We start from the raw sequence: 25040 nt of genomic DNA on the forward strand, positions 1-25040 counted from the left end.
AGCCATTAATCTCGGAGTTATATGTTCCTTTCAGACAACTGAGGTCTACCAACTCTTATATTCTCCAGCCTAAATTCTTCTGGGGGAGGAGGTAGCTCCACAGCATTTTTTAGGAACTAAACATTGGAGTAAACTAACGCTACTCTCTTTAACCAGATTTAGCCCCAGAACATCCCCTTTCGTGCTCTTTCTGGATTTGTCTCCATCCTTTATCTGCTTTTTAGGGTTCCTCTCGTCAAGGCAAAGGTGCCTAGATACTTTTTGAGCAATAGTTGTACTCTACAAATCTAATTTACATTACTATACCGAGCCAAAAGGCAGTGGTGTACGTGGTCAAAGACATGCATATAATCGGAGTAATGAGAGAGGAAGAACTAAACCACCAGTGGCATCAGCAGTTTCACAGGACGATGTGGAAGCAGTCTATAGCTGGCCTTCTTATGGTTAAAGTTTCCAGTAAACCTCAATACAAGACTGCCCTTTCAACCAGCCTCAGACAGGCTCATCATATCACAGGATGCCTCAATGTACAAAAGGAGGGCTACTATGCAAGAACTGTCAGCAAGAAGGCCGTAGTTGTAGAACAAATCCCTCATATCAACATCCTGGGATTAAGAGCAATCCGATCATGCCTGTATGTTTTCTTGACATGACTGGCGAACAAACCTGTTGTCATCAGAATCAGCATCCATACACTACATCAGGAAACAGAGGCACAAGGCTACCCATCTTATCTAATGGAGCACAACAGCTGGGGGACTGGCCTGTAACATACAAGGTGGATGTCATTGTGGAGCACCTGCCGGGCATTCAAGATAACCAAGTGTGTGCACTCACTTGATCATTGTTGTATCACCATGAATGGGTGCTCCATCAGAACCAGCTGCAACATATTTTTGGCAAACAAACCCACCAACCTTAGACTTGTTTGCCACTCAGAAAAGTAAGAAATGCTAAGGTTATGCAAACAGAAGCCCCTTATTTTCATTTAATGTTTTATGTAATTGGTGGATGTATTCTATGTCCTAATGAGACCCTTGGACTCATGCCACAGTTTGTTAAAATGTCAACTTTAAATGCAGGAAACGGTTCTTGTGAAACCAATACAAACTTGTAATGGAAAAGGTTCTAAGCATAGGATTAGCACAATGCCATCAACACCGAGCTAGAAAGGGACCATGCCGTTTGTCATTCATACAGCAAAATCTTTAAGCATAGGATTAAGAAAGTCCTAGGATTAACAAGTGTTTTGCAGCGTGAATCCTTTTCTGGATTCAGATGCTGTGCATTATTCCGCCATCTAGTGGTTGGGTCCAGAATTGTCTTTTATTTTATTTTCTTTTTTTCTTATTTTGGTCGCTGTCGACCACCATTTGGTGGCAGGTATGTCCCCTGTGTGACGTCAGACGGTATCCTGGAGGTTGACGTGCATGGTAGCCATATTCAGATTATTTTTTCCGCTATTTGGTCTGGAAGCAAGACGGGAAGCTCCAAAGATTTTTCTGATTTTCCTGAAAATTGGTAAAATACCATCCAAGACAACTGTGCTGATCCTATGCTTACAAACTTTGATAGAAAAACAGAGATTTGAATTGAGCAGATTCAGAGTGTTGCTGGTGTTACAGGGTGCTCTATATAGGAGCTGCTCCATGTAAATTTGGGAATTACCCAGAGTGCTTTGCTTCCTATTTTGCATAATTTATTCGACACTAAGCCTGAAAGGGTATTGTTTTGATATACCTTTCCAACTATGTTTTGCATAAGCTGGATCACCCTGTTGTTTGCTGTTACTAAGGTAACTTAAAAAGTGGATGCTGTTCTCTCCTTAAACCATGGATGCATGTACCTAGCAACAAATAAGTAATTGAGTTGTTTTTAGTCATTCTTTGGGAACCATTGTCCTTGATATGCTCTAGTACACGTTGGAAAAATTGATTGCCCCGTAGTTTTTATCGTTCTTAATGATATGATTGAACGTCTTCAGTTATGCTTTTTTACCATTTCCCTTCATACCCACAGTCCTCAGGGTAGAGTCATGCACATTGGAATTGGTAATCCTGGGTTGACCCTGCCAGTTGCGGAACGCAGAGCTGGTTTAGCTGCCTAAATGGCTATCCATCCTGCTGAAAATCTGTCAATGGTTCCTCTCCTGACACAATAGCCAGATCCTGCCCAACAATCTGAAGGCACTCATCCTGACTGCATGGTACCTTGCCTCCTAAAGTATGGACATAAAGAGATGTCTTTGGACCACAGGGCTCTACTGGCACAAGCACGTGGCCCCAGCCACATCCTAGACCTACAATACCAAATGAAAGTGCTTCTGTGTATTCTGTCTCAGTAAAACCACACCATTTACTGCTGTACCTGCTTCAGGTTGCTAGAACTAGTCTAAAATATTCATCTGTAAGAGTGCACTTGGCAGTAATTTTAGGTTCAGGAAGTCAAGTGATGTATTTTCACTCTTTTCTTGTAAATTCATTAAACGATTTATGAAGAGCTCAACGGCTGCAAATACCATAGTGCTGATTTTTAGCTCTGGGAGCTTGTTCTGCGCTGTATCTTTCTGCCGCTCTATTAGATTTTTCTACTTGAGCAGCAGCATCCTCTGGGCGAAGGGTAGCGGTCTGCCCCAGTCTCACGTTGACAAGTCACGGTGGGACTCGTCCTAGCACTCAATTTTTTTGCACTTGTCAATTTAACATTGGCAAGTCACGCATGATGAAAAATTGCCCTACGCAGCTATTTGCAGAGTTTTCTAGAACTTCGACTCCAGGCGGAGTGGGCAAACCTCCGTGAACTCCACCAGTAGAATGAAGTTCACCATCCACCCCTACTAATATCCGCCTTTGATTCTGCTGATACAGCTAGCAGACTGTTTCTTATGGAAACAGTTATGCACAGACCTGTTCGGTCAGGATTTAGGAATGAGGTTCAATTAAATATCATTGATATACCCTATGAAGGAGACTGATTGATACATCTGCCTGTGGATTCCTCACCTTTTGAATTACCCCATGTGCAGCATCCCACTGAAACTTTTCTCCGTAGCTCTCCCACGTCAATGAGGATGTCACAGTGGAACAGCACCGCACTCAACTCCCCGTGACATCATCGGACCATAAGACGACCTTGTTGACGTGCTGACGCCAGTTCTTTTTTCTGCGCCATTGACGCGTACGTTTTTATTTTTCCAGGGCTCTCCATTTCTGGGAGTTTCTTTGTCGCTCTGTGTATTGTAGCAGTGATCATGGCTACCCAGAAGAAGTCCAGTGTTAATCCATGCAGGGTACGTGGTGATCCGATGTCGATTACCGACCTCCATGAAGACCATTTATGGTGTCTCTTGTCAGACCAGGACGTTGGGGAGTGTTAGTCAATGCAGGCGTATGAACCCCAAGGCCTTAAAGGAGAGAGAGAGAGGCCAAGCTGTTTATGACCAAGGTTAAAAAACAGAAAAGAGGGTGATGGAGGACGAGATCCAGGTCCAAGTCACCGACTCCGCATGCCTCAAAGTCGGCGATAAAGCATAAAAAGAAGGGGCGCGATGGATCTCTACGTTGGTCGTCAAAGGAAGAAACACCAAAGTCGGGGTCTCCGGTTCTCCTGCGTCACCTAAAGGACGAAGTTTCTTCATCTCAGGTGATTCCAGCCCAGTCTCTGGCTCCTGGGTCCCTGGCGCTGCAGCCGGAGCCAGTTTGATTGCCCCCTTGAGTGGTCTCAGAGCCAGAGGTTATCCAGCCTTCCCGGCTCCAGGTACGGATCCGTTTCATTTTCTTAATGTGATGTTTGCCATGTTTACCAGAGTGGCTAACCCTGCTGGTGCAACCTGACCCCATGGGTCAGGTTGCTTACTCCCTTGGAGGCTTGATGCCTCACTTCCCTCAGGCACCTCTCATGTCTTTCATGTCAATGGCTCCGGGGAGTTGGCCTCTCCCGACGCCGATGTTCTCGACGCTGGTGCAGTCCCTGGAGGGAAGAGTACCATCGGATGGCTCATCTACGATGCTGTCTGGCTCCGGTCTGGTGCCGACACTACCTTGTCCGGCATCTTCTACTATCCCAGCGAAACTTCGATCAGTGCCGGTTCCGAAGTCACCAGCGCCGCGTCTGGCCCCGCCGACTCCGGTCCCAAGGATGAGATCTGGAAGGGAAGCACTGAGGCTGATGGATGAGGAGGAATATCAAGAGAAGCAGGAGGAGGCTGAAGAGAGTGAGATTGTTGAACCTGAGCACTAGTTTGGTGGCCCACAGAAGACTTGCGGACTTGACACATCACCTGAATGGGAGCTCTCCTCACCAAAAGACCTTCCAAAGCAAAAGATTTTCTCATATCATTCTGTAATAAGGAAGGCAGCGGATCTGCTGGATTTGCCATTGCCTACTGCAGTTCTTAAATCTAACATTTTAACAGAGGTGCTTCATTCCCCTGCTTCCTTTTAATGAGGCTTTGACGGAGCCAATCTTGGAGGTGTGGCAGAGGCCAGTGACTGCACCTGCTGTCTCCAGGTCTATGATGAGGAGGTATAAGGTGGCCCCGAGAGATCCTGCCTTCCTTTCCACCTACTAGTCTCCTGAGTTTGGTAGTCCAGGCATCATGTGCTTCTAAACAGCCTGCAGGCTCTTTCCCATCTACGCCTGCAGATAGAGAATCCAAACAAATGAAGCATGGCTCTGAAATCAACTGAGACATGCCCGCTGGGTTGCTATAGCCATGCACTGATGGACTCCGCAAGGGAGGTGCTCGCGAACTTTCTGGAAGATGTTCAGGGCCATTTTGCGGATGAACTATCTGATACTCAAGCTACGGCCTGTGAAATCATTCAATCTGGGCTGGATACTGTGCACTCTTTGGGAGAGTAATGAATTCCTCTGTTGCAACCAGGAGGCACGCTTGGCTTGGGGGGGCGGGGGGGGGGGGGGGGCTGTGTTTTACACCGGATGTATAGGCCACACTATTGGACTTGCCTTTTGACGGTTCGCATCTTTTTGGCGACAAAGCGGACTCTGCGCTACATCGCTTTAAAGATAGCAGAGCCACAGCGGGATTGTTGGGACTGCAGTCCCACCCCAGGGGTTTTGGGTACTGCTGGTTTTGACAGGACTTCATCCTTTTGAGCCAAGAAGCAGCAGCAGTTACAACAGCAGCAACAGGTGAACCCTGTGTATAGGTCATAGGGAGGAAAAGGTAGAGGTCGTCTGTGAGGTACAGCTCTGCAGCAAGTCTCCTCCTCTTCTCCTGCTCTTCCAACTGGTATGGCAGGGAAGCAGCTATAGTTCCTCCCTCCTAGAGCATGTTGGTCCCATGGGAGGACTGGGTGTCCCTTTTTCCACGAAATTGGAGGTCTGTTACTTTAGATCTCTGGTTGTTGGATCTAGTGGAGAATGTGTATGCCCTACCCTTTCGGCAGTTTCCCCCTCCTTTCCCCCTTGCCAGGGTTGGTGGTCAGAGAAGCACCTGTTGCTAATACAGCAGTAGGTTCAATCTTTGCTTCAGAAATGGTGCGATAGTGGTGGTTCTGGAGCAGGAAAGGGGTCAGGGATGCAACTCCCGATACTCCCTGATAACCAAAAAAGATGGTTGGTTGAGGCCGATCCTAGACCTCAGGATATTGAATTTTTTATCTCAAGCAGTAAATATTCAAGATGTTGACCCTAGCTCAAGTTCTTCTGGTGTTGCAGCAGGAAGGCTGGATGGTGTCCATTGATCTGCAGGATGTGTATTTTCACATTCCCCTCCTGAAGTCGCATCAGAAGTATCTTAGTTTTACGGTGGGGTCCCAACACTGCCAGTTTGCATTCCTTCCGTTCGGTCTTACTTCAGCACCTTGGGTCTTCACAAAGGTGATGGCGGTGGTAGCAGCACATCTCAGAAGATCAGGGATTTCTGTTTTTCCCTATCTAGGCGACTGGCTGCTCAAAGTAAAGTCACAAGAGATGATTCTGCATCATTTGCAAGTAACACGTCTGTTCGAATTTGGTTTTTCAATAACATGCCCAAATCTCACCTGGTGCACTCTCAGCGCAACCTGTTCATAGGGGCAGTACTGGACACTACTGTGAGTCGTGCCTACCCACCTCTGCAAATGATGCAAGACATCCAAGCTATGATTCCAATTTTTCACAATGGGACGGTTGTTCCAGTTCTGAAGGTCTTGCGCCTGCTCGGTCTGTTCGCTTCCTGCATACTGTTGGTCAGCCCTGCATGCTGGCACATTTGAGCCCTCCAGTGGTGCCTCCGCAGGCAGTGGTTTCAACGCCACTGGGGTTTCAAGGAGGTGGTCAATCTCCAGAGACACTACAGCGGAGCTGTTATAGTGGAGTGTCTTGGACAACCTGTCTCAAGGGAAGCCGCTTCAACCTCCTCCACCAGTGGCCACAGTAACAACGAATGCCTCCACTTTAGGGTGGGGAGCTCATCTGGGGGATCTGTACGTCAATCTCCTGGAATTGCAGGTGATAACGTTTGGCTCTCTAGGTCTTTCTTCCCACCCTTCGTGGTCAGTTGATTCAGTTCCTGACCGACATTGCTACCATGGTGTGGTCCATCAGCAAACAGGGAGGCGTGGGATTATATCGTCTCTGCAGAGAGGCTCTGATACTCTGGTCCTGGGCACAGGACCATCAGATTTGCATGATTGCGAATCATCCTGCCGTAGTGCTGAATGTTCCTGTAGACAGTCTGTCGGCAGTACCCGGCTGATCACGAGTGGCGTCTCCATCCAGAGGTGGTCCATCACATTTTCAGGTTGTGGGAGTTTCCTCGGATGGACGAACTGCCCATTGTTCTGCAGTCTCCAGTATCCGATGTGGGGAGCATTGGGGGTTCATTTCAGCTAGATTTGGGGCTCACAGCTTCGTAACGTGTTTCCTCTCATACCCTTGATTTCTCGAGTTCGGAGGAAGATTTGCCAAGACCGGGCCCATGTCATATTGATCACCCCAGATTGGTCAAGAAGGGTGTGGTACACAGACCTCATTTACTTGCCATTTCTCAGTCTCCATCTCAAGGCAGACCTCCTCTCGCCAGGGGCAGGTTCTACACCCCCACCTCCAGAGCTCGCACCTTCATGCCTGGAGATTCAACAGGGCAACCTGAGCTCTTTCCCTCTCCTGCCAGATGTGGTGGATGTTATTTTATTAGCCAGAAGACACTCCGCCAAATCTGTCTATTCTGGTAGGTGGGCTAAGTTTAAGTGGTGTGGAGAGAGATCGATAGAGCCTTTGCGAGCCCATTTGTCTGATAATTCAGAGTTTCTCTCTTTCCCTGGCTCAACAAGGTTGAGCAGTAGCTACTGTTAAAGGCTACTTCTGCCTTGTATTTTCTCCGTTTACCAGACAAACCCTCTTTATTTAAATCTCCCATAGTTATGAGACTCATTAAGGGTCTCACCAAAAGGTTTCTGCCTGCTTCCTTTATCATGCATCAGTGGGATTTGAATTTGGTTCTGACTTTCTTGATGGGGTCTCCCTTTGAACCATTGCATAGTTGTCCCTTTAGATTCTTAGCGTTTAAGACAATGTTTTGTGTTTGCAATCACTTCCGCAAGGAGAGAGAGGGAGCTGCAGGCTCTTGGCTCCAAGCCTCCATTCACCTAATTTCATGCGAATAAGATGGTTCTTACGACCAGAGCTGCTTTCCTGCCTAAGGTGGTCACTCCCTTCCACCTAAGGCAATCGATCACTTTACCCACTTTCTGTCATCCCCCAGACGCTTCTGAGGAGGAGAGACTTCACCACCTGGACCCTAGGAGTGCGGTAAGATTCTACCTGGCCAGGGCAAAGGACTTCATTGGATGACCAACCTTTCATCAGCTATGTGGGCAAGATGAAGGGCAAGGCTGTCCACAAAAGAATGCGGTCCAGGTCGATCATCCTCTGTATCAAGATCTGCTACGCCTTTGTAAAGAAGGAACCTCCTGAAGGTATTCAAGCTCATTCCACCACTGCGAATTCTTCTTCAGCTTTAGCTAGAGGTGTCCTTGTTGTAGACATCTGCAAGGCGGCAACTTGGGCCTCCCTCCGCACTTTTACGAACCACTATTGCTTAGACTCCGAGGTGGAGACAGATGTGCATTTTGCAAGTTCTGTGCTGCAGGATGTTTTAGTATAGATAGGCGGGCACCCTCCTCCAGGAGTGGGACTTCTTGGGGATGCAATTCAAAAGGTAAGGAATCCACAGGAAGATGTTTCAATCAGAAGAATAAGTTACTTACCTTCGGTAACGTTTTTTCTGGTGGATACAGTATCTGCCTGTAGGTTTCTCACTGTAACCCACCTGCCTCCCCGTTGCCCGCCTGTTTATACCGAAACATGTATTCTATGTATTTGGTATTATGTGATACCGGTCACTAGGAAGTGTCTATATTTTAGAATTTCTAGGTTTAAAAAAAACAAACATTTTATTGCATTTATATAGTACCATTTGGGCAATCGCCTGACATAATCCAATCGAAAACAATATAGGAACATATACAAGACATGGGGACACCCATGAGGACTGTTCTTATATGAAACCAACAAAATGAAACAGAACTTTACGCAGACCTTTGCCAACAGGATACGTTTCATACAAATATCCAAGGAAAAGCATCATTACCTCATACACTATGGCCCACAGACAGTCCATGAAGATATTCACAGGGATTGTGAAGGAAGAGGGGGGAGGTCTATACCCCGGTAATCCACCCATCTAGCCCATATCTTTCTATGCTTTTGGGGGCAGCTCCTCGCTTTAAACACTGCTATCTCGGCGCCCATACATTTGTCCAGTTCTTGTCGCCACTTTCCCATCGTTGGCTGCGCAATATCATGCTTAGTGACCGTGAGAGCAAGGAAAAGTAAGTGCTGCTTATAGCGATTTCCCCCCCCCCCCCCAATGTCCTCTGTGCTATGAAGCAGGAATAGACGCGGGTCCAATGGGAGGTCCCAGGACAGTACCTCATTAAGGCAGGACTAAACCTTACGCCAGAAGGAGCTGCAATGACTCCCATCGTCCAGAGGCGGAGACGGGTATAATAAGCACGGTGGACATACTTGAACTGAATGATACGGTATCTGGAGGCTACTGTGGCGCCCCGGGGACTAGCTATCTCCTCCGCCCAGTCATCATCCGTCAGGTCCAGGAGGTCTTCCTGCCACGCCCTCCTTGTTTTGTGAAGGGTTGTAATGGAAATTGTGGTCCGTGTTTGGTAGATTTGACGGATTTTCTGTGCGCCTAGATCACCCATAAGGAGGCGGCCCTCCAGCGGATGAAATTCAGGGAGGTCATGTAGATTTGTAAGTGATGGTGTGAGAGCATGGCGGAGATAGAGGTATCTGTGAAACTGAGTTTTATGTAGGTGTAGGAAGGCTGCCCAGTATAACGTCTCCTAATGTGGAAATGCCAATATGATCCCACTGGCGGAACCCCTTCAACGTGGCCACTTGGCGCAAACAGTTCCCATGCCACAGGGCAGTTGTTTGTGTCAACCTCATGTTCCACCCCATTCGGTGGGCGGTATACGGTCATAGTCGGCTCGTCGTACAGGTGGCATGTGGTAGAAAGTCCAAGTTCTGTGCGCTATATAGCAACCGCAGGAGGGGTACCCTTTCCATGGCTGCGTGTTCCTGCACGAAGGCAGGGTCTGCGGGTGAGTTATACCACCAATCATTGATGACTAACAGGTGGACAGCGACATAGCAGGAGTAGACATCGGCGGCAGTGATGCCTGCGCAATAAGAGTATTGCGCACAGGTGTGCAACGCTACCCTTCCCCCCCAATCCCCCCCCCCCCCTCCCTCCATAACAACCTATTATTTATAGTGTTTCTGGGCGAACCACGCGCGTGGTATATAATATGGAAAGTTTTGGAGTCTGTAGAGCACTCTAGGGAGCGAGCGGCCATATAGCGATAGGGGTAAGGAGGACCGGACAGTAGTCTCCTCATGCAGACTGGCCAGGAGTGGGTTTATGTTGTGCGCCCAGGAGATTTTCGGACAGGGAGACACGAACACTCCGAGATATTGAAACCCTTCCGTAGCGTGTTTGAGCTGTGAAGCCCACGTAGCGCTCCCCAGCTGGTCGCACAAGGTAACAGCACAGAGTTAGTGGGATTAGTGTGGAGACCGGTCATTTTTCCAAAGACCCGAAGAATCTGCAGGATCCGCAGACCCGAGATCCATGGGTCTGTCATGAAGAACAAGACGTTGTCCGTATATAATGCAATGCGGTCTGGTTGTGAGCGTGGCCAATCAAAGCCTCTAAGAACCGGGTCTCCATGGACCCATGCCGCCAGGGACGCCGCCAGGGGGAAATGAAGGGGGTACAGGGGACAACCCTGCCGTGTGCCGTGGCTGATGGGAAAGAAGGGTGATCAAAGACCCGCAATACGTACTGAAGCCATTGGTTTTGTGTAAAGTATACATACGCAAGCCAAGAAGCGTGGTCCCAAATTGATAACCCCCAAAAGCTGGAATAAGTACTCCCAACTTAGGGGCTCAAAGGCCTTGTCTATATCGGCTAGGAGCAGGGCCGCGTGGCGGCCAAGCTCCGGAGCCAAGGCCATGGCATCATGGACCTGGCAGATGTTATGGCGGGTTGCTCGATGCGTCATAAAGCCGGATTGGCCCGGGTGAAATAAATCGTGGATGCAGACCCACAGGCGGTCTGCCAAAATGTTCCCTGATAACTTAGATTAGAAATTGATTAGGGAGATTGGGGGTAGGAGGACGAGTCTTATGGTGGGCGGCCTGGCTTTAAGAACAGTAACATTTCCGCCTTGCGCCAATCCGGGGGCAAAAGTGACTTCTCAAGGGAATTTGTGTATCGCTCCCGCATGTCGGACCCAGTGTGGCGATATTGGAGCGGAGAACCTCCACAGGGAACTCGTTGGGACCTGGGGCCCGCCCCGGTCGCATCGCGGACAATGTTGCCATCAATGGTAATTGGGTCTAACTGATCTCGCATCTGATCTGATAACCTCCTAGGGGGAATATCTCGAAGAAACTCCGCTATCTAATCCTCCGAAAGCTGTTTGGTCCGGGCATATAATGTAGCAAAATTATGTGCAAACTCCTCTACCACCTCTCCAGGGGAGGTAAGTAAAGTGCCACCTCTACCCCGAATTGTTGGAACTGTGGCCGGGGCCTTCCCAGCCTGACAGTCTGTGCAACATCCTGCTGGATTTGTCCCCCCTCATTGGTATATATGGTATTGGGACGCCAGCGAGATTTTATTTGCTTCCTCAATTAGTTGTTGGTGCAGCTGCTGTTGCGCTAGGGATAAGTTTCCCTGAAGGGTCGTAGTCGGATCCTGAGCATATTGAGTCTCTAAGAGTGTACACTGAGTCTCCAACTCCGTCTGTTGTGCTGAGCGTTTCCGTTCGTCGTGTGCCCTATAGCTGATGTCAACCCCTCTGATAGTGGGTTTCAGTCCGCCCACAGGGTTCCCTTGGACGGTACGAAGTCCGTATTTAGGGTGATATTCCTGAATAGCTGTATGTAAATACTCCTGATAGTCGGGGTCCCTCAAATGCCAGGGAGAGATTCGCCATCGAAAGGGAGGCTTTTGGTGTTGTAGGAGGAATGTCACTGAGACCGTAGAGTGATCGGACAACCCTCTTGGAAGATGAGAAACCAGAGCAAATTGATGTATATAGCTTTGTGGTGTGAATAGGTAATCGAGGCGAGACATGGAACCATGAACTGCGTACACAAATGTGTAGCTAGTCTCAGCTGGATGATAAGCCCACCAAATATCTGCCCAGCCCAGCGACAAGAAACCGGGGCCCTAGGCCAGACATCATGAGGCAGAAAATGTTGAGGTAAAATATAAGCAAGAGCACACACTTCAGTGTAGTATTGCACATAAATTCTGAAAATACCACCAGATGGGAAACCAAAAAGGCAGTTTTAGAAGACTGATCACATCCAAGAGCTTCACCAAGAAGTAAACTCACTCTTAAAGCAGGACGTTCCTCCATAGATTCTGTGTGTAGTCCGTTCACTTCCTTATTCTTAAACAGGACTTGACACCAAGACCCTTTCTGGAGCTGAATTTTATAAACCAATTCATAAAGACTCACAAGTTTAAATTAGCCGTCTCTACAGTATCATGCCATTATTGGAGAAAGATGACTATTTGGCAACCTGAAAGATGCAGATCTTCATATACTAATGCAACCATCCAGTTGGAAAGTTCTCATTTTTGTGATGAAACCGATATATTGTCAATTCTGTGTATTTACTTTTTGAATAATATTGGCATTACATTTTCACAATTTTCCTGTTGTGGCAGCACACCTCTTGACCAGCACTAACATTTGGCTTTATAAAGGGAAATTCATGTACGTAGCTAATGTGGCTGTAGATAAACATGCTCTGGATACTCCTGCCATCTAATGTTTGGCTTGGACGTTCACCCCTTGTGTTTTTCCTCGAAGTCTTGAGTCACAAGGTCTCGGTGACCTCTCCTCTGGTCGTGAATGTGCATGGGCACAGACTCCATTGTTAGATTGCGTTTCTCCACTATCAAGTTAAGGTGTGTATCTGCGTTCTTCCAAGTTTTGATGAGTGCTACGTGCGTATCGCATCTCTGGAGCTTTTTGTTTTCCATCATGTCGCCGAGCAAATATTTTGATGCCTTGCCTCTTCTACGATGCCCAGTCTACTGCTAGTCATCGAGCAGCCGGTCCACTCGTCATCAAGACCCTTTTGGGAGTAGGGTGGGGGAGTGGGTTTTGGGTGCATATCTGACTTTAAACCGCATCTCCTCAACTTGCCTTTTGATTGAGAACACTTTTTGGAGGGCAAGATGATAAGATGTTGGAGAAATTTATCAAGGACACAAACAGCCAAAGCCATGGGTGCTTTGCAAACACCAACTACTTGCGGCTCCTTTTGCAGCACAGCATATCATGGCAGGGCCAAAAGCACCACCCTTCAGGCCTGGTCCAGGTGGACAACACAACTGCTATGTTTTACCTTCAGAAACGGGGCGGCACACATTCGCTTCATTTGTCGGCTCCCGCCCGGGGCATTTGGCGGTAGGCGATTCAATGCAAGATTCATCTTCTAATGCATGGACAACTACTTTGCAGACCTGCTCAGTGGGATGCATCAACTGGTTCATGAGTGGGAACTCCAGTCCCAAATCCTACTTCCGATTTTGGGGGTTCCTGCACATACACCTGCTCACCACTGCTGAAAACCCAAACTGCCCAAACTTCATCTCGAGGGTCCCACACAAACAGTCCATGGGCAATGCATGAACAGGTGAGGGATATTTGCCTACGCTTTTCTGCCTCTCCTGCTTTAACCATTTAAGTTTCAGAGGCTCCAGCAAACATCCCTGACCCTCATTTTAGCAGCTTCAGCCTGCCTCAGGCAGCCTTGGATCACCACTGTAGTGCCTCATGGGAAGCTATCCCAACAGACTGCATCTTCTCTCTCAAAAGTTGGACACTCTCAGGCATCCCAACCCCAAACAGCGTAGTCTTGCGATTTGGCTCCTAAAGTCCTCGAATTTGGATACCTAAACCTGCCCGCAGAGTTCATGACCATTCTGAAAGAGACCCGCAAGCGTACTATCGGAGCATGTCATACAGCCAAATGGAAACGGTTTGTACATTACGGTTTCCCTAAAAACACTAAGTCTCCGATTCCAACAGTCCTAGACATTTTTACCTTCTACATTTGCAACAGTCATACTTCACATATGCTTCTATTAGACTTAATTTAGCTGTGGTCACAGTTTACGTGCAATACCTGCAACAGGTCTCTATTCAGAGTACCTGTAATCAAAGCCTCCTTGGAAGGGCTCAAACGGGTTACCACCCGCTCCTGTGTGGAACCTATATTTTCACCAGGCTAATGGGCCCTCCTTTTAAACCCCTTCAATTTTAGGTTGAGCCTACAGCAGCGCATGCGCTGTTGCTTGACTTTTGTAAGTGGGAATTAAAAGTGCTTCCCACCGGCATTTGCTGGCCTAATGCTTGCGTTCACGCTCGCGTGAACGTGCAATTACTTTCACTTTGGGCGATGCTGCTCGCGCACCACTCGCGTGTTTGCCGGTGCGCGCGTGCCTCCGCGCCTCTCTCCTGCTGCAGCCCCCATCTTTGCATTCCACGCGACCAATGCTTGTTCTAATCTCCAGTACCTTTCATGGAATGTAACCCTCTTAGTAGCTATTACTTCCCTTCACTGGGTAAGCAAAATATAAGCACTTATCCTGGTAGAGCCTTTCTTCCAAGTACATCGCGATAGGGCAGTCCTCCTAACAAACCCTAAGGTCCTACCTAAGATGGTGTCTTATCTTCTATCTCGGGTAGACCATGGAGCTTCTAGTCTACTTTCTACATCCACAATCTGTAGCAGAACAAGTTCTCCACACACTTGTTGTCAAAAGAGCGCTCATGTATTGCATGGTCCTGCATGACTCAGAGTTTTCCAGAAAAAAAGTTGCACTTGTCTGAACCCAACGCTAGAGGGAAGTAGTATGCATGCACAGCATGTGAAGCTACAGTACTACATGCCATAAACGGTTGCTTACAAAGTAAATAACAATTTCCTTGCAGAAGGTAAGTAACTTATTCATATAGTATATATAATTTGATTAAAAAAAAAGAAAAAAAGCCACACCTTATTTAAAGACACATCAGACATAGATGTTAAGCACAAGAGAAAGTACCAACATTACAGAGTTTGCAGTGAGAAGCCTGGCTCTTGAACCATAGAATTTCAACACTTAAGATTGTCAGAAAATGACATGAACATTACAATATTCTTTTGTGCATCGAAAAAATGCAAAGGACAGTTGTCGTATATAAAATGCCGCACACTGTGTAGTTCCTAATTTCGATGTGCTCTCAAAAAACAAATAGAAGAAGGAGCACTATCTTACTCTAGTACTTAGTCAATGAGACAGGCTGTATATCACTGTAGTCACATCTCTTACAATGTCAATAATCCATCCAACGAAACTAAGTGTTAGAAAGAAAACCCCCAAATGAAGCAACAAGTTGACTTGTATGGTAACGATATTCTTTTGTTAATAGTAATTTCACTTTCGGGATGCACAAGTACAGCCAACTTGTTTCGCCCCACAACCCTTGGACTTCTTCAGGGAAAATATTGCTATTTCCAAAAGAAAAAAAGTCCTAATCCAAATATAAAGCGTCCTTAGTATTCGATGATAGCAATATTTCGGCTTCATATCAAAACAAAGTGGTCTGAGAAAAGACTGCAAATTGTCTTCAAGCAATATTTATCTTACAGGTTGATGTAGAAATCAGGGCCACGGGAACCAGTAATTTAGATAGTGTGATCTGTTTGCAACTTAATTCAAGTCAAAAAGGCAAAATTCCAGTGTTTTAAGCAATGTTGAATTTTTTTTTGCTGAAAACAAAGATTTTGTTGGTTTTATGGAAGTCTACATCAACCTGTAAAATAAATATTGCTTGGAGAGACAATTTTAAGCCTCTTTTCTCTGACCTTTTTGTTTTCATATGAAGCTGCCTAAATGCCCTCAGCAGTTAAAGCTCCAAGCTTTGTTCTAATTTTGCTCAGTGTCATAACTCGTAAGAATATGTGCTTGATAAGAACACGGACATCTCAGGCTCAAGTTTCTTCTACAGAATATGAAGCAGGATTCAGTGTCTTATCACCTGTTCCAATACGTGTCCATAACTCTGACAATCCTTGACTTATGAATATTGCAACAAATCTAAGTAACACAATAATATTGGTCATTTGACAATACCCAAATACCCATACCTTTTAAATATATCTCTGCAGGCACCAACTCCTCATTGACAATAATTCCACTTGAAATAGTTGGAACTTTAGTGTTCACTGAAGCATCAGCAATCTTTTGGCGAGTTAACATCTCCCAAGTTCATCTTGTTTGATGTCGATAACCAGAATTTATCAAATTGCACAGGTATAGATGTAGAATGTTTGATGCAGGCACGGTCAGTTGGTCCACTTTTGTCTGATTCTATCACATACTTTGACAGATAACTTTTAAAGTCAATGTGCAGTTCTTGCAAGGTGCACTCTGACTTTATCTGTAAAACAGTTTGAATGAACTCTCAGAAGTATTACATGAATGAAATCTTGGCCATTCGCAATTAAGTCATACAGTCCATAACAATTTTCAATGAGGAAACCTTTTTGAATTGAAATTCTTTAGTTGAAAAGGTTTTTTCAAACTCTTGTGCGAGTTTGTGCTTCACTGGTTTGGTTGCAGCATCTCCATCAAATAATGCATTTGTTAGAAGATCATGCGACAGAATGTCCTTAATAAATACCCCCCTTTCTTTAACAACATCCATCTCTCTATGTGCTTGCAAAATTTGTTGTGTTTGTAACCGGTTTTGTGGTGGCTGGTTGGACGAAACTCCTATGGCAATTAAAGCATGGAAGTTTAGCTTTAATGATTGGCAGACCGCTTTTTCTCTTTTATACAAATCTCTCATGCTTCAGTTCTGCATATAGTTTCGATCCAGGACATCTAGTACACATGTTTTTATATCGTTAACCACATTGTTTGGTCACAAAGTAGTTTAGTCTCACAGGCTCAGTCCTTTTAAGGGGGTTTCTTTGCTGCTGCATAAAATGAAGGCAGCCAACATGTTTATTAAAAAGTTCCCCTCTCTTTCCCACAAGTTTGTGGTGAGGAACAGTTTAACGGTGGTCCATTTATTTTGAATTTGTCATCGCTCTGAAAACATTGCACTTAGAAAGGACTTCATAATAAACTATCTGCATTGAGCAACCTATTCAGCTTTACGTGTCTGACCAACAACCCCCTTTGAGCTTTTCTGTGATCTATGAATAGTCTGTTAGAGTTTCATATCTGGAACCACAGCATTGAACCTTCCCTCTGTCTTTCACCACAAAATGTCTTAGGATGAATTTTCTGTAGAAGTATTGTTTTTTCACCTCTAGCTTTTTCACTCTTTCCGAATACCAAGACCGATATCTCAGGTAGTTCATGCAATTAGACTCGCGAAACGCAGTAATCCGTGACTCCACAATCTTCACGTGCAACTCCAGATCACCTCCACGATCAAGATGTACCAAGTTTTTCAATAGAGCGATCATTTGTAAAGATATTTCCCCACTACTTGCAAAGTTCTGATTTTTGTTCACATTCCTTGACAAACTCTACAAACTTGGATTTCTGATTTTGAACTGACTGTATTGAACATTGCCTGGCTTTGCATTATGTCTTTTGAATGAAGTGCTCTCTGTGCCTTGTTCACTTCTGAGATAAGATATGCAAAACCTAATATTATGGCATTCTTGTTCCAGAAAGCGTTTTAATGCAAAAAACTGTCAGCTACAAATACGGAAAACACCATCGCAGAAAATTGACTGGATAGGCTGGTCTTCAAGCTGAAATGTTTTTAGAGCTGTGTATACTGTTGCGTAGTTTGTGACTGGAGAGGATATTACTGATAAACACCCAACCTTCTTCAGTGGGATGGTATTGTGAGCGATCAGTGCATGAATTCCAACCCACAGAGTAACTGGCTTTTCTAAATCCTTCAGCCCACACCAAATAAGCAATATGGTAAATTCAATAAAATCGGCTTTGCGGACCTCCGCATCAAGTAGAATAACCACTTTGAAACTTTCTGGTAGACTGGGGTGTGTTGATGGCTTTGTGATTTTGCTCACGGTGGCAAGGCAGTTGGGTTATAAGTTTGCAGTTTGCTTTGTTTAAGCCTACAGCTGACACCGCTTGTTTACCAGCAGCTACTTTATTGGTACAGTCTTGAAAAAGCACTATGGCAGTATCATGTGCTGGGTGATCCAGATCAACAAGAACAGTCTTCAAAATTGTCAAGAGCAGCAATTGTAAATCCTTTCCTGGTAAAATGACTTGGAAGTGGTGTATTGTATTGTCAGTCACAAGATTTTACAGCATAAGCTGCTAACAAATTCGTGCTCCGTACTATGCGATTATAGCTTGTTGATACACCAATCCTGCTAATTGAAGTGATTAGCTCTCTACTTTTGCTCTTCTCATTGATTGCGTAGGCAGTCATGTGTAGCGTAGTTTTCTTTTTGCAGTGATGCAATCCATAAAACATGATTTGGAAAAGACTGTACATTTGCACAGGAAATGGGATGGTCTTCCACCTCTTTGCTTATGCCTTCGAAGCAATCATCTATGTATTCTGCTTCTGTTCTAAATACAAGAACTTTAGTTTGTAACAGTTTTGCTTTGGTGATATTAAACAATGATGTAAAAAAAAGTTAGGACAACATCAGCCATTCTTGTTGACTGCCATGATTAGCAGAGCTCTGGGCCATCACACAATTTGTCATTAAGTCCAAAGTCTAAATTTTTCAGGATGTTTCTTAAAATGGTATCTGCAGATTTTAATGCATCCTGTGATCTTATTTTGGCAGCAAAAACGTCAGGAGTCAAATCGACTGAGAACGCCATCCGTCACCCATTGTTTTTGTTAGACTGACAAAAACAAATTCTGTCATTCTACATTCTCACCAGGAAAATCTTAATTTCATTATTAGGGGTCAATACAGTTTCATCAATGTTGACCATTATTTTTCTGATCTCGCGGAGTGTTAACCGTAGCCAGCACTCGAGTAGCTTTAAAACTTAAATTTCTTTTTCAAAGAGTGCAAAATTAACTGAAGGCTGGCTGTTGCGTTGCTGCTGGGAGCTCATTGTACATTCATATTTTCGAATGTAAGCATGCATGCAGTTCGGGTGGACATACAAATCTAATGCAAATAACTTGGACCCTCTGAACTCTGACAAATAGTCCCATTACAAATGGACCTTTTCTGGACAAACTGATTCATTGAAGAGAATGCCATACTTTCAGACTGCCAAACAGGATTCCGTCCGGGAAGAGGCACAGAATCTGCCCTCCTTGCCATCTGGGATGACCTGAAGAACACAGTTGACCGCAATAGGGTTGCTGCTCTACTCCTCTTGGACCTCTCGGCTGCCTTAGACACGGTTGACCATGACACTATGAAGCAAAGACTCTATGAAGCCGGCATAGAGGGGACTGCTCTAGACTGAATTGTGTCCTACCTCCGAAACCGAACTAATGTCATTCATACCCCACCTTTTTCGTCCAAGCCATACTACACAAAAGCAGGGGTCCCTCAAGGCGCTATCACCTCGCCCGTGCTTTTCAACATCTACATGAAGCCATTAACGGTATTGATCAATCAATTTCAACTCACATGCTATAACTATGCAGATGACACACAAATATTCCTTCAACTGGAATGCCCCAAAGACATTGGAAACTCTACAATGTTCCGTTGTCTCAGAGCTGCCGTGGATCAGTGGATGACTGAGAGCCATCTCAAATTGAATGCTTCCAAAATGGAAATACTCATGTGTGGCGATTGGAAAGATTCTGACCTGCTTGCCACCTGGCCTGATGAACTGGGATCACCGCCTAAAGTGTCAAAGGAAGTAGTAAACCTCCGAATGACCATGGACTCCAAGCTATCGATGAATGCCCAAGTGGACAAACTAGCAAGATCAAGCTTTGTCACTATAAAAACGATGTGACTAATTTTCCCTCATTTGGGAATTTCACACCAGGTTCAAGCTACCATCTCCCTTACTCTGTCCAAACTCGATTACGCCAATAGCCTCTTAACGCTGATCACCTTTAACATCCATGAAAAGACTACAATGGATTCAGAACTCTGCTGCCAGACTACTCTTGCATTTCAAACTGCGAGACCACGTCTCACCTACCTTGAAAGCCCTGCATTGGTTACTAGTTGCCAGAAGATCAACATTCAAGCTGCTTTGTATCACCCACAAAGCAATACATGTAATGGGACCGCACTTCATCAGTAATAAAATTACCAAACAAATTCAACAAAGGAACCTCCGCTCTAAAGTGGCCCTCGCCTCAAAATCCCAAGATACAAAAAAAAAACATGGGTGGCACATCCTTCTCTGTTAAAGCAGCCAAACTATGGAACTCTTTACCCCCCCAACATAAGATTCACGGACAACCACCTTATCTTCAGAAAACTACTCCAGAATTGGCTCTTCCTCACATAAGCACCTTACACAGACAGACATTTACAGCATATCCCTCTGTATATAAGCATTTATTTTTACTATAGATATGTACCTATCTTTGTGTATTGCTTTGTATAAACATGTAGAATAATTATGTTGTAAAAAATGAATACAAATACATTTTTAAAGTACAATAACACTAGAAAATCTGTGTTTATCTAATGCATCTTTTTACTCCCTTTATGCATCTATATACCTTCCATGTACTTGGATATATATATTTATTACTTTTCTACTAAAAAAGCATATCCAAAGCACTACCCTATTTCTCATCCTATAGCTCTATCAATATCTTTAATCTACATATACCTACCTGCTTTATGCATCTATATACTTTCCATGTACTTATGGATCTATATATTTATCACTTTCTTCCAATTCAGCATATCCAATGCACTATCTTATTTCTCACCCTATACCTCTATCAATAGATCCTCTACACCCACTCTCTCATTTATCCCATACCACTACTATGATCCACAAAATAACCCTTTCTAGACTCTCCCATACTCTACCCCTTCTTGCATAATCTGATATCTTTTTACTATACAGATCCCCAGTACAAGTCTTTCTGATCTTCCCTCTGACTCTTCCCCTCCACATTCATTTTTACTCATCCCAAAGCCTCTTCCTACTGCTATGACCTCCAAAAAAAAGTCTAAATCCTTCACTCTTTTATCCTTTTCAATCAAAATAATAGACTAACATGTTCACTTCTCAAATTTCAATATTTCACTATACTAATTCACCACTAATCCTTTATGGGTTCCAGACTAGCGTCCTACTCACCAAAAAAGAGCTTCAACACCTCATCAGAGCTGGCAAGCACTATATAAATGCAAACCTTTTTCCCTCTTCTATCACTCCCCTACCCTTCTCCATCCAAATACCTGAAAAATATATTCACCACTCAAATTACTTTCATATTTCACTCTACTAATTTTCAACAATAATCCTTTTTGGGATCCGGAGTAGCGTGCTACTCACCAATAAAGCGCTTCAACACCCCATAAGAGGCAACAAACACTATATAAATGCAAACCTTTTTCCATTTTCTATCCTTCCCCAACACCTCTCATTCCAAATAACTGACTAACATATCTACCACTCACATTACTTTCACATTTCACTATACTAATTCAACACTAATCCTTATAGGTTCCGGAGTAGTGTTCTACTCGCCAAAAAAGTGCTTCAAAACCCCATCAGGGGTAGCAAGCACTATATAAATGCAAACCTCTTTTCCCTCTTCTATCCCTCCCCTACCCTTCTCCATCCAAATAACTGAATAACATATCCACCACTCAAATTAGTTTCATATTTCACTGTACTAATTTTCAACACTAATCCTTTATGGGTTCCGGAGTAGCGCGCTACTCGCCGAAAAAGCGCTTCGACGGCTCATCAGGAGTATTAAGTGCTATATAAATGCAATTACAATGCAATACATTCACCTCTCTGTTTAGGTCAACTTCTCGACTGAAAACTTCATCTTGGAAGAAACTAGTTACAGATAGGAACTGGTTTGCTCTTTGAGACTCGCATACTCTGTACGTTCTTTCGTCAATCTCTTTGGCCCTTGTTCTGGCTAAACCACAGAGAACACATTGAAGATTCCCTGCTTTCTGATCGTTGTTAGAAATGGATGAGGGGTAGTTGTCTCTCTTCTAAGTGGATGGGCATTGGGTCTGGTTGTTTTTGCTTTCTCAGAAGACTCCGATTCTTGTTGTGATTCACTGGTTTCTGCTAAGTTTTTGCAGACTTTTTCCCACTGTAGAAGACTCGTAGCACTTATTACATTGATAAAATATTTGATCATCTTCACCCATCAGTTTCAATCTTTTGTGAACTTGGTCTTGCCACATTTCTGCGGCGTCTTAACCTCTCTTCTGTCCAGCCACAGTTGATGTTAATTTTTCTTTTGGATTAGTTTGGTGTATGACACATACTACTTTGTTGAAGGAGTCCTCAGATTATGTTAGCAACACTGGCTGGAGGTAAAGATCCTTTGCTACCACCTGCTTTTCTCACATTGTCGAATTTGAATCCACCTGAAACACAAACAATGTTAAAATACCAATATGATGGCTAAGATGCATCATTATAGAGCTGCCATTTTGGAAAATGGCAGAAGGGTTACTCTTAAAAGTTATTTTTCTGTCTGTAAAAGACTCCTTGACCCTCAACCTATGTTTTGACACCAAAATGAAGTATATAGTCCTCATGGTTCCTGAAATATTACATCATCACTGCAAAACATCCACCATTTTTAAAAATGTTGTCCAGAAAAATTCGGCCTGGATTAGCAATGTCTACCCAATCTAAAAAACTTCGATAATTATTCAAAGGCACAAATAAAAAATGAAAATCTCTGGACAATTTCTTTTTACAGAGATATATCAAGGGGCCAGAACTGTTAGTGAGAATTGTAGCAAGTTTCCTTCTCACCAGTTCATGGAAACGTGCAAGCCTAAGGAAAAAGCCACTTAATGCATATAAAGGCAGTGCATTTTAATTAAGAAATGACTATGTAATTAGACTCCAGCATAATGAAATAAATTAAACATTTATATGAAATAATAGAAGTTGTCCAAGAATTGTTGCATAGAAATGTTTAATCCTAATTGACCTATTGCCACAATGAACAAAGTCACTACATGCAAAATAATAATTTTATTAAACTCATTAACAATATCATTTTAGGAAATCTAAGACCCTATCAATACAAAGCTTCAGCACAGAATGTCATTCATCTAAATAACTGCATATAGCTTTTGCACCAACATTTCGATGTCTATGGTGCATTACAATGGAAGCAATGAAAGGTGGCTTACATTCATTATAAACGTTTGCACAATTTTGATTGAGACTCATCATTTTAGTTTGCATTCATTTGTAGAATAGCAGATAATGTTTATGAATTATCATTTCAGTATTGTTTCATATATCAGAAAATCACTTCTTGGTCATGTTAAACACACTATGTGAATGTTTTTCATTTCTAAAAGGCTTTTATACAGTGCTTGTACTATGTTTTCATCATAATCATTGTCAGTCTCTTAACCTGTGCAAAGTGCACATTCATTTTGTGTGGTTTTGTTGCCATATCCATTTTTTAGTGTTGTAAAAATATTTAACTTTTATGCTGTAACACATTTGTTCGCATCATTCTTTTGGCAACCATGCCACATCAGATTAGGCCCAGCCATATTAAAATTAGTCTTGGTCCTGTTCCAGTAGGAAAGGTCCAGCTTGAATTGCTGAACCAGACACAAGCAACCCATTCTCTCTGAATCCATAACCACCCTTCTTGCCTCCATTTTTGCGAATAACATTGGTGAAAAGACTTTGCTTACTTTAGACATTCTTTTTCTCTCCTTCAAAGCAAACTGCATCACAGACCCTGCAATGCATGATGGAAACGTTGCCTGGCTCTGGAATTAAATATTACAGTAGTGTTTCCAATTAAATATGTAGCCTATCAAGTTTTAGTAATTGGAACTGATTTTTGAAACTAAAAAGGGCAGAAAATATTGCCTTTTTAAAGGCATATTTTCAACAGGTAAGCAAATTTTCCTTTTGCATATCCAGTAAACGTTTGAGCTTAAAACAGTACATTCCGTATGATATTTCACAGACAATTAGGTGTTTCGCAAACAAGCCGCATTAAAAGAAATCGAAGGGCTGTGCTAGATATGATGGCCTTAGTATAGTGAAGTCATCTACTTTCAGGCACACCCATGGCTGACACCAGAAAATGTGAACGTTTAGAAAAAAGAACATTAACTTTGAGACCTGCAACAACTTTATGGGATATACAGGTCATATGGCCCTCCTAGTTAGAAACTGCAAAGCTATTGTTACAAGTAAGTAACTTTCAAGTCTCACTCATCTACTTGTTCTCCTTACACTCTGGGGCCTGCATTCTCAGCCCTGTGTGTATGTATGTATGTATGTATGTGTGTGTTTGGAGGGAGAAGAGATGCTGGGGGTGTAATTATCCAATACTTAGGGTTACATTTCTATTTCTAAATAAAAAATTTATGTACACAGCTGTCATAAAAATAAAAGCAAACTTTGAACGGACCAATTGAACTGACTAATTGCAGAACTAATGGAATATCCTGCCATTTTATAAACGTGTTATGTGCTTTTGGAAAGTTATTTATTAACTCTTTAAGTCGGTGATATTTAATGCTTTCTAGCTCTTTTCGGGTTCTGAGAATGTAACAATATTTAATCTTTTGTTTTGGTGCAGTGAACGAGTATCTTGCCCTTGAGGCACCCATTCTTCTGGAGATGCGAATTAAACATCTGCTTAAAGCAAGTCATATAACCCAAGCAACCATTTTAGCAAAGCTTTGTTCAGACCACCAAGATCTTAGAACAAAGGGCAATTTTAAACAGATTTACCTTGTCTGCCTTTGTTCACAGTCACCAAATTTAAAGTTAATAGAAGAAGTAAGTACTCTTAATGTGTTCCTTTTTTAACACAAGTATTGTCTGTTTTAATCTAAGATTCTTCTGATACTGTTGCCAGTTTCTCTGAATGATTGACTGAAAATGGTAATGTTATAAACATTGTTTCCTTCTCAACTTTTGTAACACAAGATTAGAGTTGATTTTAATACAAGATCACCAGTTAAAAGCAAGTCAGTGTATGATAATATTAAATGGCTGTCACCATAGATATTTTAGCACCATAAAGCAAATAATGTTCAGTGGAGTGGAGTTGTGACTGTAATGCAATTCTTTATTGCAAAAAGGAGTTAAGGTACAATTTCATGTGGCCATTTATTTTTTTATATAACACATAAGCATCCAGAAAGCCTTCTACAAATTCCTTCGAGTGTTAACTGTAAAGAGATTTTACTGTTTAGCTCCCGTTTCCTCACCCTCCACCTGCCTCCCTCGACCACCCCCACCTTCAGTTTCACCAGTCTTCCTCCGTACTTTTTGTATC

At 43.6% G+C, this 25040-nt stretch overlaps 1 protein-coding gene across 2 annotated transcripts in view; it reads left to right on the plus strand.

Moving 5' to 3' along the window:
* ZNF292 (zinc finger protein 292) overlaps positions 1–25040 on the plus strand; it is a 474880-nt gene that overhangs the window by 237213 nt on the left and 212627 nt on the right. For both annotated transcript variants that reach the window (XM_085611081.1, XM_085611082.1), the window contains exon 5: positions 24336–24538. In XM_085611081.1, coding sequence (XP_085467207.1) covers positions 24336–24538 — 203 coding nt within the window. The remainder of the gene's footprint in view (positions 1–24335; positions 24539–25040) is intronic.

The sequence above is a fragment of the Triturus cristatus genome, chromosome 6 (genome assembly GCF_964204655.1).
Source record: "Triturus cristatus chromosome 6, aTriCri1.1, whole genome shotgun sequence".
Taxonomy (NCBI): domain Eukaryota; kingdom Metazoa; phylum Chordata; class Amphibia; order Caudata; family Salamandridae; genus Triturus; species Triturus cristatus.